This window comes from Haliotis rubra, unplaced genomic scaffold (genome assembly GCF_003918875.1).
Source record: "Haliotis rubra isolate DU_JTF1 unplaced genomic scaffold, ASM391887v1 Scf781, whole genome shotgun sequence".
NCBI lineage: Eukaryota > Metazoa > Mollusca > Gastropoda > Lepetellida > Haliotidae > Haliotis > Haliotis rubra.
The window spans coordinates 402393-414993 of NW_025767503.1; the positions used below are offsets into that span (position 1 = coordinate 402393).

Here is a 12601-nt window from a genome sequence, read left to right on the forward strand (position 1 = left end):
ATACACCCTCAATAAGCTACACAGTCCCATCTCTGTAGTGTGTTCATGTAATGGTACAGACATCATCACCCCCTGTATACACCCTCAATAAGCTACACAGTCCCATCTCTGTAGTGTGTTCATGTAATGGTACAGACATCATCACCCCTGTATACACCCTCAATAAGCTACACAGTCCCATCTCTGTAGTGTGTTCATGTAATGGTACAGACATCACCCCTGTATACACTCCCCTCAATAAGCTACACAGTCCCATCTCTGTAGTGTGTTCATGTAATGGTACAGACATCACCCCCTGTATACACCCTCAATAAGCTACACAGTCCCATCTCTGTAGTGTGTTCATGTAATGGTACAGACATCACCCCTGTATACACCCTCAATAAGCTACACAGTCCCATCTCTGTGGTGTGTTCATGTAATGGTACAGACATCACCCCCTGTATACACCCTCAATAAGCTACACAGTCCCATCTCTGTAGTGTGTTCATGTAATGGTACAGACATCACCCCTGTATACACCCTCAATAAGCTACACAGTCCCATCTCTGTAGTGTGTTCATGTAATGGTACAGACATCACCCCCTGTATACACACGTCCCCCTCAATAAGCTACACAGTCCCATCTCACACTCCCATCTCTGTGTGTTCATGTAATGGTACAGACATCACCCCTGTATACACCCCCTCAATAAGCTACACAGTCCCATCTCTGTAGTGTGTTCATGTAATGGTACAGACCTCACCCCCCTGTATACACCCTCAATAAGCTACACAGTCCCATCTCTGTAGTGTGTTCATGTAATGGTACAGACCTCACCCCTGTATACACCCTCAATAAGCTACACAGTCCCATCTCTGTAGTGTGTTCATGTAATGGTACAGACCTCACCCCTGTATACACCCTCAATAAGCTACACAGTCCCATCTCTGTAGTGTGTTCATGTAATGGTACAGACCTCACCCCTGTATACACCCTCAATAAGCTACACAGTCCCATCACTGTAGTGTGTTCATGTAATGGTACAGACATCATCCCCTGTATACACCCTCAATAAGCTACACAGTCCCATCTCTGTAGTGTGTTCATGTAATGGTACAGACCTCACCCCTGTATACACCCTCAATAAGCTACACAGTCCCATCTCTGTGGTGTGTTCATGTAATGGTACAGTCATCACCCCCTGTGTACACCCTCAATAACCTAAAGCTGCTATGTGTGTGCCCTTGTTTTTCATTAACATTTAATTTATGTTTGATTTTGCAGACTTTGAGTAAAACACACAAATTATCATAAATATCCTTGCTTTTAATGAATAACAAGAAGCATATTTTTACTTAGGACCACTGAAATATATGTTACATGAAACTGAAGTATTTTTGGTTGGCTTTTCCAGAAAAAAGAGGTGTGTGATGCTGTTGACAGCAAGATGTTTGGCAAATCCAGCCAGAACATGGACATCATGGAGGTAAGTGCCTGTGGGAGTTCAGGGTAGCATCGGTCCCCAGCAACTTATTGTAGTCATGAGACACGACACATTGAATGTCTGAGCACAGTGATGTTGTTGATTGCATGTCATTGTTCCCCGCCGCAACGCAGAATGGGGGACTATGTATTCAGCAGTGTCAGTCCATGACAGCCTACATGGGGGGATTACGCAGTCACCAGTCGATTTTGAATTATATCGACAGCCTACAATTGGTGATTCAGGCATCTTGTATGTGACCAAGAATAGAAAGTAGTAAATATGTTATAAATATTCCATTCTTGTTTAGCGGCGGGGGACATTGCAATATTAGTGGGTAACACTTGTGCTCTGATCCGTGCTCACTACATCAAGCTGGAGTCTTGGGTCCAGACCGAACTATTCCATGACCGCTTCCATATAGCTGGAACCATACACCACAGTCCATCACTTCATCAGGAATATAATTAATGTTATGGTGGAGCCTGTTGGTGTCACGTGTCACCAACACTCAGCATGTCTCTAACCAAAGAGTGCTCTGTAACTTTAAATGGTTCCAGGAACTAGGTTACCATGGTTTCCGTGTATGAGTTGTTGATGTTGACATGTGTTGTGATGGCAGCGAGAGAGAGGCGTCGAGCTGACCAAGTACAGCAAGTTACCCATGGAAGAGATCGCCAACAAGCTGTTTGTGGATAAGAAGCCAGATGATCTGCCGAAGGGCAAGGACAACGTACAGAGTGGGGTCAGCGTGACTGCGATGGCCGAAATACTTGCATCCAAGTTCCGAGGGGAAGAACCTGCAGTACAGAAGAAAATGGTGAGCTTGGTACGATTGATGTAAGGTAGATCGCCTTGCTTGGGATATTGTGCTTCACAAGCTGGAGGAGGGATGTTAGTTTGGTGTTATACAAAGAAACTGAACTGTCATGTATGCTGTGTGAAGATAGATTGAAACACTGCTGAGAATGCAGTTGACTCAAGATTTAAAGTGGACAGTTGGGCGTTACAAGCCTTATTCTGTTATTCTGATCTAAGGGAAATATGGGTTGTAATTGATGCAGCAGATGGGGTAGGCAAGTGGCCTATGTAGAGCGTCCACATATTACGGACTTAATATGTAGCATTTGGACCATTTTGTACTGACTGTTTCCTGACCTGCATGATGGAATCGGTGCAATGAACCGAGGTCAAGGTACGCCATTACTTGCAGCTGGTGGGGTAGGCAAGTAGCTGTAGCTGAGTCGTTGATGCAGCTGGTGGGTAGAAGCTGAAGCTGAGTCGCTGATGCAGCTGGTAGCTGAAGCTGAGTCGCTGATGCAGCTGGTTGATGCAACTGGTGGGGTAGGCAGCTGTAGCTGAGTCGCTGATGCAGCTGGTGGGGTAGGCAAGAAGCTGGAAGCTGAAGCTGAGGATGATGCAGCTGGTGGGTAAGTAGCTGAAGCTAGTGCGCTGATGCAGCTGGTGGGGTAGGCAAGTAGCTGAAGCTGAGTCGCTGATGCAGCAGCTGAAGCTGAGTCGTTGATGCAGCTGGTGGGGTAGGCAAGTAGCTGAAGCTGAGTCGTTGATGCAGCTGGTGGGGTAGGCAAGTAGCTGAAGCTGATTCATTGATGCAGCTGGTGGGGTAGGCAAGTAGCTGAAGCTGAGTTGATGCAGCTGGTGGGTAGGCAAGAAGCTGAAGCTGAGCAGCTGGTGGGGTAGGGTAGCTGACGCTGAGTCGTTGATGCAGCTAGTGGGGTAGGCAAGTAGCTGTAGCTGATTCATTGATGCAGCTGCTTGGGTAGGCAAGTAGCTGAAGCTGAGTCGCTGTTGGGGTATGCAACTGGTGGGGTAGGCAAGTAGCTGAAGCTGAGTCGTTGATGCAGCTGGTGGGGTAGCTGCAGCTGCTTGAAGCAGCTGGAGCTGTTGAGTCGTTGATGCAGCTGGTGGGGTAGGCAAGTAGCTGCAGCTGAGTCGTTGATGCAGCTGGTGGGGTAGGCAAGTAGCTGTAGCTGATTCATTGATGCAGCTGGTGGGGTAGGCAAGTAGCTGAAGCTGAGTCTAACACACTCATGTGAATCGTCAACACAATACGGGCTGAATATTTAGAGTTCAGACCATTTTGTATTTACTGTTTCCAGACCTGCGTGACGGAATTGGTGCAATGAAACGCAGAGGTCAAGATACACCATTGACACTTTTTAAACGCCAAGAGTTTGTGATGTAATACTTTAAGCCATAGTTGTGTACTTCTTGTCTGAAGTCCAAAACTTGAAAAGGAAATTAGTGACGTGAACATGTCTGATAAGATGGCCTGACTGTGTGTTACAGAAGACACCAGGTGTTCTGGTGGCGGCCCAGCCGGAGAGTGAGTTCTGTGTGTTCTGCCTGAAGCGGGTCTACATTATGGAGAGGATGAGTGCAGAAGGGGTCTTCTTCCACCGTGGCTGTCTGCGCTGTGACTACTGCAACTCCAACCTCCGCCTCAACAACTACTCCTGTGAGAGGGAGATGGATGGAGAAGGTAGGGACTACTGTCTGCTCACGACAGATTCGGTGACAATATTCAGGTTCTCAATACAGGGACTTATCCAGGCGTCCCAACTATAATCTGTTTGGCTCGAAATGAGAACAATGAATTTCAAAATAACTAAAACTCTGACCATTTTGAGATATTGATTTTAGTTTTATGTTATTTTGTTCTATTCTATAGCGACATTTCGATGTAGATACTTATACCATTTTCAAGCATGAGGTTTTAACATGAATTGTGCAGTATGTAATTCCATCTTGTAAGTTCTTGCTAACGTTTGCTTTTGACTTTGAGACTGAATTTGAGCTTGAAGTGAGTTTTGATAAATCCCTGAAATTCTTTGATTATGAAAATGTATTCAGTGATATCATCATTGCGGGTTGTTTTGGGACTGGTTACATGATAGGCTGGGATCTACTTGAGATTATGGTGCAACCATCCTTCTTATTTCTGTATGGGTTGTAAACAGATGCCTCAGAAAGTATCCATGTTTGTTGACTGTGTTTAATCAGTGACTTCTTGTGTTTTCAGTGAAGTTCTACTGTTACCGCCATGCTAATGCTGACCAGAGAATACGCTTGAAGAGAAAGCGAATCATATACGATGATGATGGCTCTAAGGTATGATGATTGAGTCTGACATGGAGATAGGTGTGGTTGGGTGGTATCCACATTGCTGAAGCGTGGCTGCCTTTACACGCCGTTATGTTGATCTGTCTCTTTTCACAATACATATCTCTGTGAAATCACTGTGTCTTTATCAGTTTCTCAGTTTAATTTATTATTTTGAGATACTCATTTGTCAGGCTTTGTGTTCATGATCACGATACCTCATGACTGTCTGTAGTGTTTCCATGTTAACACCCCTCTCTCGCTGCAGGAGAACATCCCCACAGTGGTCACTATGTCCATGTCGAAGACTGGCAAGGACAGCGTCATCCTCCCGCCACAGAAGAAAGAAGAGACACCAAAGAAAGGATGTAAGTAGACGGACACAACATGGAACAGACACGTGTTCCTTCTTTAGATAGTGCTGTCGGGACAAGTGCCTTAGCCCTTAGCCGCTTATACACCTGTTACGAACCTCTTTTTTAATTTAGGGTACCATTGCCAGGATTTTTTGTGTTGTAAAGCCATTTGGCTGTGATTGACTTTATCCAGTTGCCAGGATCCTCTGTCCAGCAACATTTCTTAGGATTCAGTTAGGTCAGCTTGAGCAAGTTCATATGCTTCGATTATTTACTACTGAAAATAATGCCACAATTCTAACTCAGGATTGGGGATGCTGCACAGATATGTTAGGGAAATATAAACTGAAAATAATGCCACAATTCTAACTCAGGATTGAGCAGCTGAGCTGAGCTCGATATTGGCGCTATACAATATATATATATAAATACAATAATAAATAAAATAAAAATAATGTCTGCATGTAGATCTCTGTTTTACTTCCACAGCAGCTCTCAGCCCGCTGATGGTCCCTGAAGACCCATATGAGAAGGCAAAGAAGACCCCTGAACGTGTGGAGTTCGAGAACACCTTCGAGGGGTTGGAGGAAGAGTCGGAGGAGGAGCAGTTTGAGCACAACCTCCGTGCGTCGTTCTCCTCCGACATGCTCCTCGACGGTGAGGAGGAGTATGATGAGAGTGACACAGACTCTGAGTAAGTACAGCCGTACTTTGGTAGCATCACTTCTTGTTATCTGGGAAATAGGAACTCTTGGCCTCACTCTAGTTTATGGTTTAGAAATATGTTCCTTTATGTTCCAAGTATGTCGATTGAGGACGATCTGTTAAGAGGAATCTTGTACATCTCAGTAATTTTTTTTATTTTGGGTTGTTGGGTTGATCAGTTTAGTTGAAAAGAGTGAATGCTAATTCTCAATCAAAAACGGGATGGTTTATATATACAGTGAGATGCACCTGTATTCTGTCAGTAAAGGCTTTGATATCTCTTTGAGAGGTTTGCCGTGATTGGTCAGCTGTGTTAACTGTCAGCTATGATTGGTCATCTGTGTTAATTGTCAGCTATGATTGGTCAGCTGTTTTGCATGGAGTAGACATATCTTTTGATGAATCTATTTATTCTCTCTCACCTATCAAAGATAAGGTAATCAAGCACAGAGTAATTAAATATTATTTTGTATTTGGTTCCTGAGTTAAGTGTAAGGCTGTTGTCAGTAGAATATATAAATCAAACCGTGGACAAAGGGTTGCCTTTATAATGTATAATGTGCCCCAGTTGTACTCATTAGTCATATATGTGGGGAGCTGCGAAAATATGGAGGATCTATCATTCATATATCCAAATGTTTCTGTAGTGATGAATTAGTTCAAATTATTTCCTGTTGTATGTAACGAGGGTGACACTAGTCTGGGTTTTCTCTGGTTGGTTAACGCCATTCAGGGTTGATGATGTGATGGATTATGGGTGATGTGATTGGTTACATTACCAGTGAACTGCGGATGTTTGTGTTGCAGCAGTGATTACATAGATGACCAACAAATGGCTCACATTTTGTCTCAATGGTAATTTCATCTGGCTGCTGCCTTGAGCTGTACATGTTGTTTTTGAACTTTGATCTCTTTACGTGATGTATGTGTTTGTGCCGAGCCATGTCATTGTGATTCTTGTATGTGGAGTGTGCCAAAACATTTCATACCTAACCTCCATCATAGTCTCGCATAATGGGGATTTATTAACCATCACTGAAGGTTAGGTAGCGTCAGTAATTTAACACTCATATTGTAGATTTACTTGGGTCATTACGTTGTGTTGTTAATCCATTGCCAAGGTTGGAAAACTGGGATACAGTTTCAAATCACTTGTGTTTCTCCTGGTTTTAAGGGTGATCTAATCCACCAACTGTATCATTTGATGAGTAATTTATGTATTATGATAAAGCAGAAATGTATATGAGCAAATGAATTTTTGTTTTGATATAACAAAAAAAAAAATAGTATAGATTTGAAAAATGTCATATTGCTTAAGATGAGGAGGTTTCACTTTGATAATATTTCTATTTTTGTGCACCAGTCTCTGCCATACTGTTTTAAGCAGTAACTCCTATTGTGTATCAGATGAGGAAGTTATTCCAAAAACATTCCCTCTTTTTGTGTCAGTTTTATTATATATCACCACGAATAAGTGCAAAATTGCTGAAATGGCATTATGAAATAATTGCTGACTCAATTTACTACAAAAGTGAAGAAAAAACCTTTATCCATGACCGTATTATATTCTGTATGTGTGACTTGTATCCCAGGTTTCCTGTGTGTATCACTATCCTGGTCCCAGGAAGTTAGATAACTCTGTCATTCTTCATGAGCTTGTGTGGCGTGTGTAGCATGCACTGGTGTTCTGTTTACAGTATGCCGAGAAGCGTGCACATGTGAGTGAGCCAACCGCCATGTTACACCCACTATTTCAGTTTGCCTTGTTGTGTGATGGATGTTTATACAAGTTGATTTCTTTATCATTATTATCATTAGTTTAAGAAATTTGGCAAATGAGGCAGCACATGCTGGTGCATTGCTTGCCTGTATTCTAGCACACTGGAATGTCACTGGATAAATAGTTTGTTTATTTGTGGTTCTCAGGTTCAGATTTCGTCAGTAAAGCAGCATGACACAAGTTTCCTTGTTTTACAATAAAACACATAAGTTTTCAAGAACTACCACTCTGCACTAATTTGTCACAGGTAAATGCTTGAAAAGTGATAGATATCTGTTGCATCCTTGCTGTTGCACAAGTGACATGTTCATGTAATATTTTAAGTTTTTATGATTTTCAGTTTTGAACAATGATAAATGTGTGAATACTGCATTTGCCAAACTTCTTAATGTGACAATATGTACGTGAGGTTAGTTGCTGGGCCTGTGACCGGACCTGCAGTGGAAGCATCAGCATGATGGTGGTTGACCCGTCGAGGTCATGTGCATTTGGGTTCATGAATTAAATTATTTTGTGACCCATTCCATGCTTCCATTTGAAAAAGTCAGTCTATAAACAATCGGTATCACATCTAGACCATCATGTTTGTTGGGCACCGCTGTGAAGGTTCCCTAGTATATCTCAATAGACTACACAATTGTTTTCTCTGGCCAAAATTACCAAAGGTTTGAGAAATGTTTGCAAGAAGCAGCATAAGCTTCAACCTCAGATATGCAGATGTGTTTAGTAAAACTGTTGGAATTAAAACTCCAGTATTCAGTAGGGTCTGCATTCTCTTCCCACAGAGGTTACTTGTCATATCTTCCTACGAACCTCTGTTCTAATACGGCCATATTTCCCTGTTCTCGTAAAATCCCCTAGCGGCAAAAGATAGCAACATGAATTATCTCCCTTCTTTCTATCAAATCAGAACACGTGTTACATCGACTTAGATTCAACTTGACTAACACAAGCAAATGTGGGGCCACAAATATCCCCCATCTGCCGGGGACTTGTGTTGATGTTACATACAAGACGTTTAATGGCTAGCTTGTCCGTTGTCAACGAGGGCGATGGAGACGCCACTGATCCGCCATAACATGACTGAGTTCTGTCTAGAAGAAACGTTTGCGCATCGCGCAGGGAAAGAAGTTTAGTTTTCTCGAGGCATACGGAAATTACCGAGGCCTTGCGAATGATCACTTTTGAAACAACGTCGCTGATTGCACAACTCAATCTGATTGCCTCCAATCACAAGTCTTGAACGCTCACACCATGAAAGGGCCGTATTAGAACAGATGTTACGTAGGAAGATATGACAGGAGTAACCTCTGTGGGAAGAGAATGTAGGGTCTGCTGACAGTGTTTGAACTGACTGTGGTGCATGGGACGGGTCACATTCCAAGGGTCACTGACAAACGATTCACATATTTTTTTCAACACAATACAGTTTGATTATGGTGACGGTTTTGTTTCTACAAGTTGCTGCAGAGTTGTAGCTGCAGGCCAGCACAGGCCGTGGGTCCACAGTGATGTACTGTACTCCTTGTATCTATAGTGTTGCATGACTGTTGTTAGCCTGTATTTACTCTAGATCCAGATATCCAGGCTTGTGTTAATCAGGGCTGGTGTTTACGTTATCAAGATCTTCTCATCATCCAATGTTAAAGATGTCAAATGTTTAAATATTATTACAGTTTTGGTTGCTATGGTTATCTTGGGTTTGGTGTAATTGTTAACATTGTTCATCCCTGTCTGCCCAAACACCCAGATTTTCTATTTCCGTAAGTCAGTACTGATAACTTGGGAATAATGCATGAACTGTTTTTCGTATAAAGTTTCACTGTATGAAGTTTCCTGAGCTGAGGGTGTCAGTGGATTATATGATAGTGTGGCTAACACGGTCCTGCTGTTGTAGGTCTGGAGCGGAGGATGAGGTGTTGGTGGATCAGAATGACAGTGACATCAGTAAGTCCATGACGTGGGAAGAGGCGTGCCAGCTGGCGGAGAGTTGGAACAAGCGCCACTCAAGGGAAAACCTGGAGTCTGCTGGTGTTGACGAGGTACAGGAAGGTGGGGCAGCGTACTCAAGACTTGTAGACGAGGGGGAAGAAGAAGAGGAAGAGGATGAGGACAGCACCGAGGTGGAAGGTAAAGATGGTGGACAGACATGTGAATGTCACTTATGCAGTTACAAAGCTTCTCTTTCCCTGTCCTTGTATTTTCTACCAAATAAATTCTTTTGGAATATACTTTTCAAGTTTAGAAATGCGTTCAATGCGATAAAAATTTGGAAATACCTTTTCAGATGTTAATGGTGCTTAAATATTTGGTTGTGATTGCTAACCAGGTGTAACTGTGTTCCAGTGTCTGAGTACGACACGGAGGAGGAGACAACAGATGTGGAAACAGAAGAGGAGAATACAGAGAGTAAAGATGAGTCTGCCACCAGGAGTGACAACACTCGCAGCGATGGAACATTCCACAACACAGGAGGGTCAGTCTCCCCTCTCAAGTCCCCATCAGTGTCTGCAGTCGTGTCAGCAAGAGCAAACTTCTTCGCCAACCCCCCGGAACCAGTGAGGATTGATGCTGTGCGGGCCCTGGGGCTTAGTGAGCAGCAGAAGGGTCAGGTGTCACAGGAAGAGGAGCCCTCCGACAGAACGCAGACGGACAAGACGGACAATCAGGTGTCGGAGATATCTGAATTTGAACAAAATCCTGAACAAGGTGGAGAGGATGCTGGCACGGATGAAGATGTGCTGGATGTGGATATTGAGGACGAAGAGGAGGAGGCCAAGTTGGGCAGTGCAATGTCGAATGATGAAGGTGAGGAGGCCGACGGGGAAGAGGAGATGGAGACGGACTCCGAGGGAGAGGGGGAACGGGGCCTGAAGGAGGCCGACCTTGACAAGACTGCCGTGAGCAGGGCCATGGAGCAGCTTCTCAAGGACATGGATCAGCGAGGCTCAGTTGATTCTGAACAAGGGGAGGGAAGGGTGGTGTTGACAGATTCGGGGGAGGAGGAGGATGTGTTTGGGGAGGGAGATGGTGAGATCGGTGAGGATACTGAGATGGCTGTGTTGAGGAGTGTCCGGGATATGGAGGACACTGCGGGTGAGAAGGAGGACGAGGGTACTCTCCAGCAGGTCCTCCAGGAAGTGCTGGACATGAAGGATGATGAGAAGGAAGCAGACGATCATCTGCGCAACATTGATGATTCATTTGTGACACGACGGAGGAAGAAGAAGCCATCAGGGAAATCTTACAATCCACCTGGACACGTGTCCGACTCCGACACTAGTTTTACAATTTCTACTCCTTCTCAGAACTCTTCCACGAGCTCTTTAAATGATGAGTTTGAGAATAACAAACACTACTTAGATGATGATGATGATGACTTGAAGCCAGATGCTGACATGTTGAGAGACTATACAATCACACTAAGCACAGCACTGGATGAGAGTTACTCAGAATCTGAGATGCCGTCAGGGAAACAGCCTGAGGAGGATGGGGAGCTGAACAGGACAGTGCAGGGAGATGAAGCCCTCAACGACACAACCAGGTCTGGAAACGACAGTGTATACCTCACCCCAACTGAGAGTGCCACTAAAGAGGAACAGGCTCCCTCATCTGGGTCTGACGTCTTCATGACTCCGGAAGTTACTGAGGATAAGCCGGACTTATTGGAGACCCCTAAGGCTCCTGCTCAGGCTAACAAACCCTCTCCAAAGAAACTCATTAATATTTCAACACCAACTCCCAAAAAAGCTGTCTCTCCAACACTTGTAAAGAAAAGTGTTTCCAAAACTAGCAATAAGACTTCTCCCCCAACTAAGAGTAAACGAATCATTTTGTCTCCTGTGAAGATTACAACAGAACCAGAACCAGAACCGAAGGGAAGGCCACTGCCAAAGCCAACTCCACGGAAATCGGATTCAAAAGTCAGCCCTGTATCTTCAAGACTAGCTTCAAAGGTAAAAACTGATGTCAAGCAGATTTCCAAACCAATCACATCAAAGACTGATACGAAACTGAGCCCAAGGACTTCTACCGGAAAGACAGAATCCAAAGTCAGTCCCAAACCAGCTCCTCGTAAACTACCCATTCCTCCAAGTGTCAAAGGTCAAATTTCATCACCCCGATCTCCAGCAACTAAAACTCGTGCTCCCACATCAACCACATCAGACTCTTCTTCCCCATCTTTTAGTCGACCAACAGCCTCCTCCAGGGCCAAGAAGTGGAGTGACACAGACAGTCGGGAGGGAAGCACATCACCTGGGTCCACAAAAGCCAAGACTCCACGGCAGAACAAAACTAAGATATCCGTGGACAGGAATGTACTTCTGTCAGACTCGTCCTCTGAGATCCTCACATCAGATGGAACTGAGGGCACAAAGAAGAAGATTCCTCTTGATAAGAGCCTAGTTAAAAGTGAAAACCTGGCCCAGAAAAGCTTTGATGAAGGCATTGAAGATATTCCCTTTGCTGACGAGAGTGAGTTAGATGAGAGGTTCTACACTCCAGCCACATCTGTGAAGGCCAGAGTGCTGCCAGTTCCAAGAGAAGACACAAACGCTCGTAAACGCCTCCTCCCATCCCCACCAAAGAACAGTGCTGGTGTTCCTCCTGCCAATCAGATACTGGAGATTCAGAAAGCGCAGAAGGAGAGGAATAAAATCAAGATTAAAGAAGCTCCCCAGAAGAAGGATAGTGAAGTTGGTGGGGGGGTGCAGTGTGTTAATAGGACATTTCAGAACCCTGTTGTTCCTCGTCAAATTAAGAAGTCAGAGAATTCTGAACGTGACAGACGCAGCACATCGTACTCATCCATGGACCCCAGTACGAGTGACATGGTCACCGACAGTGATGACAGCCGTCTATACGGCCTACATACACCAACGTCAAGTGCTCCAGAATCGGAGAACTCATTGCTTGGCAGTAAAGGAAAGAAGAAGAAGAAAGGTGGTGATAAATCATTCATTGAGAAAGAAAAGAAACGCAAATCTCTGTTATCCAAATTGTTGCCAAGTAAATCTCCCGGAGAAAACACTGACAGACACACAGATCCTCTCGGACTCCAGTAGCAGCGCAACAAAGAAGAAGAAGACACCCAAGTCCGATAAGAAGAAGCGGACCAAGACGAAGGATGTTGTAGATTCGAGTCTTAGTGACAACTTGAAGGACCTGAA

At 44.2% G+C, this 12601-nt stretch overlaps 1 protein-coding gene across 4 annotated transcripts in view; it reads left to right on the plus strand.

The window, feature by feature from the left end:
• LOC124260930 (F-actin-monooxygenase MICAL3-like) overlaps window positions 1–12594 on the plus strand; it is a 73860-nt gene extending 61266 nt beyond the window's left edge. For 2 of the 4 annotated variants that reach the window (XM_046695251.1, XM_046695252.1), the window contains exons 15-23: window positions 1398–1469; window positions 2089–2286; window positions 3777–3969; window positions 4510–4598; window positions 4858–4957; window positions 5435–5639; window positions 6458–6505; window positions 9328–9560; window positions 9777–12594. In XM_046695251.1, the coding sequence (XP_046551207.1) occupies window positions 1398–1469; window positions 2089–2286; window positions 3777–3969; window positions 4510–4598; window positions 4858–4957; window positions 5435–5639; window positions 6458–6505; window positions 9328–9560; window positions 9777–12496 (3858 nt within the window). In that variant the 3' untranslated portion in view covers window positions 12497–12594. Of the gene's footprint in view, window positions 1–1397; window positions 1470–2088; window positions 2287–3776; window positions 3970–4509; window positions 4599–4857; window positions 4958–5434; window positions 5640–6457; window positions 6506–7347; window positions 7369–9327; window positions 9561–9776 lie in introns of all 4 variants that reach the window. The other 2 variants (XM_046695253.1, XM_046695254.1) reach the window with 2 other exon arrangements.
• Window positions 12595–12601: the final 7 nt, after the last annotated feature.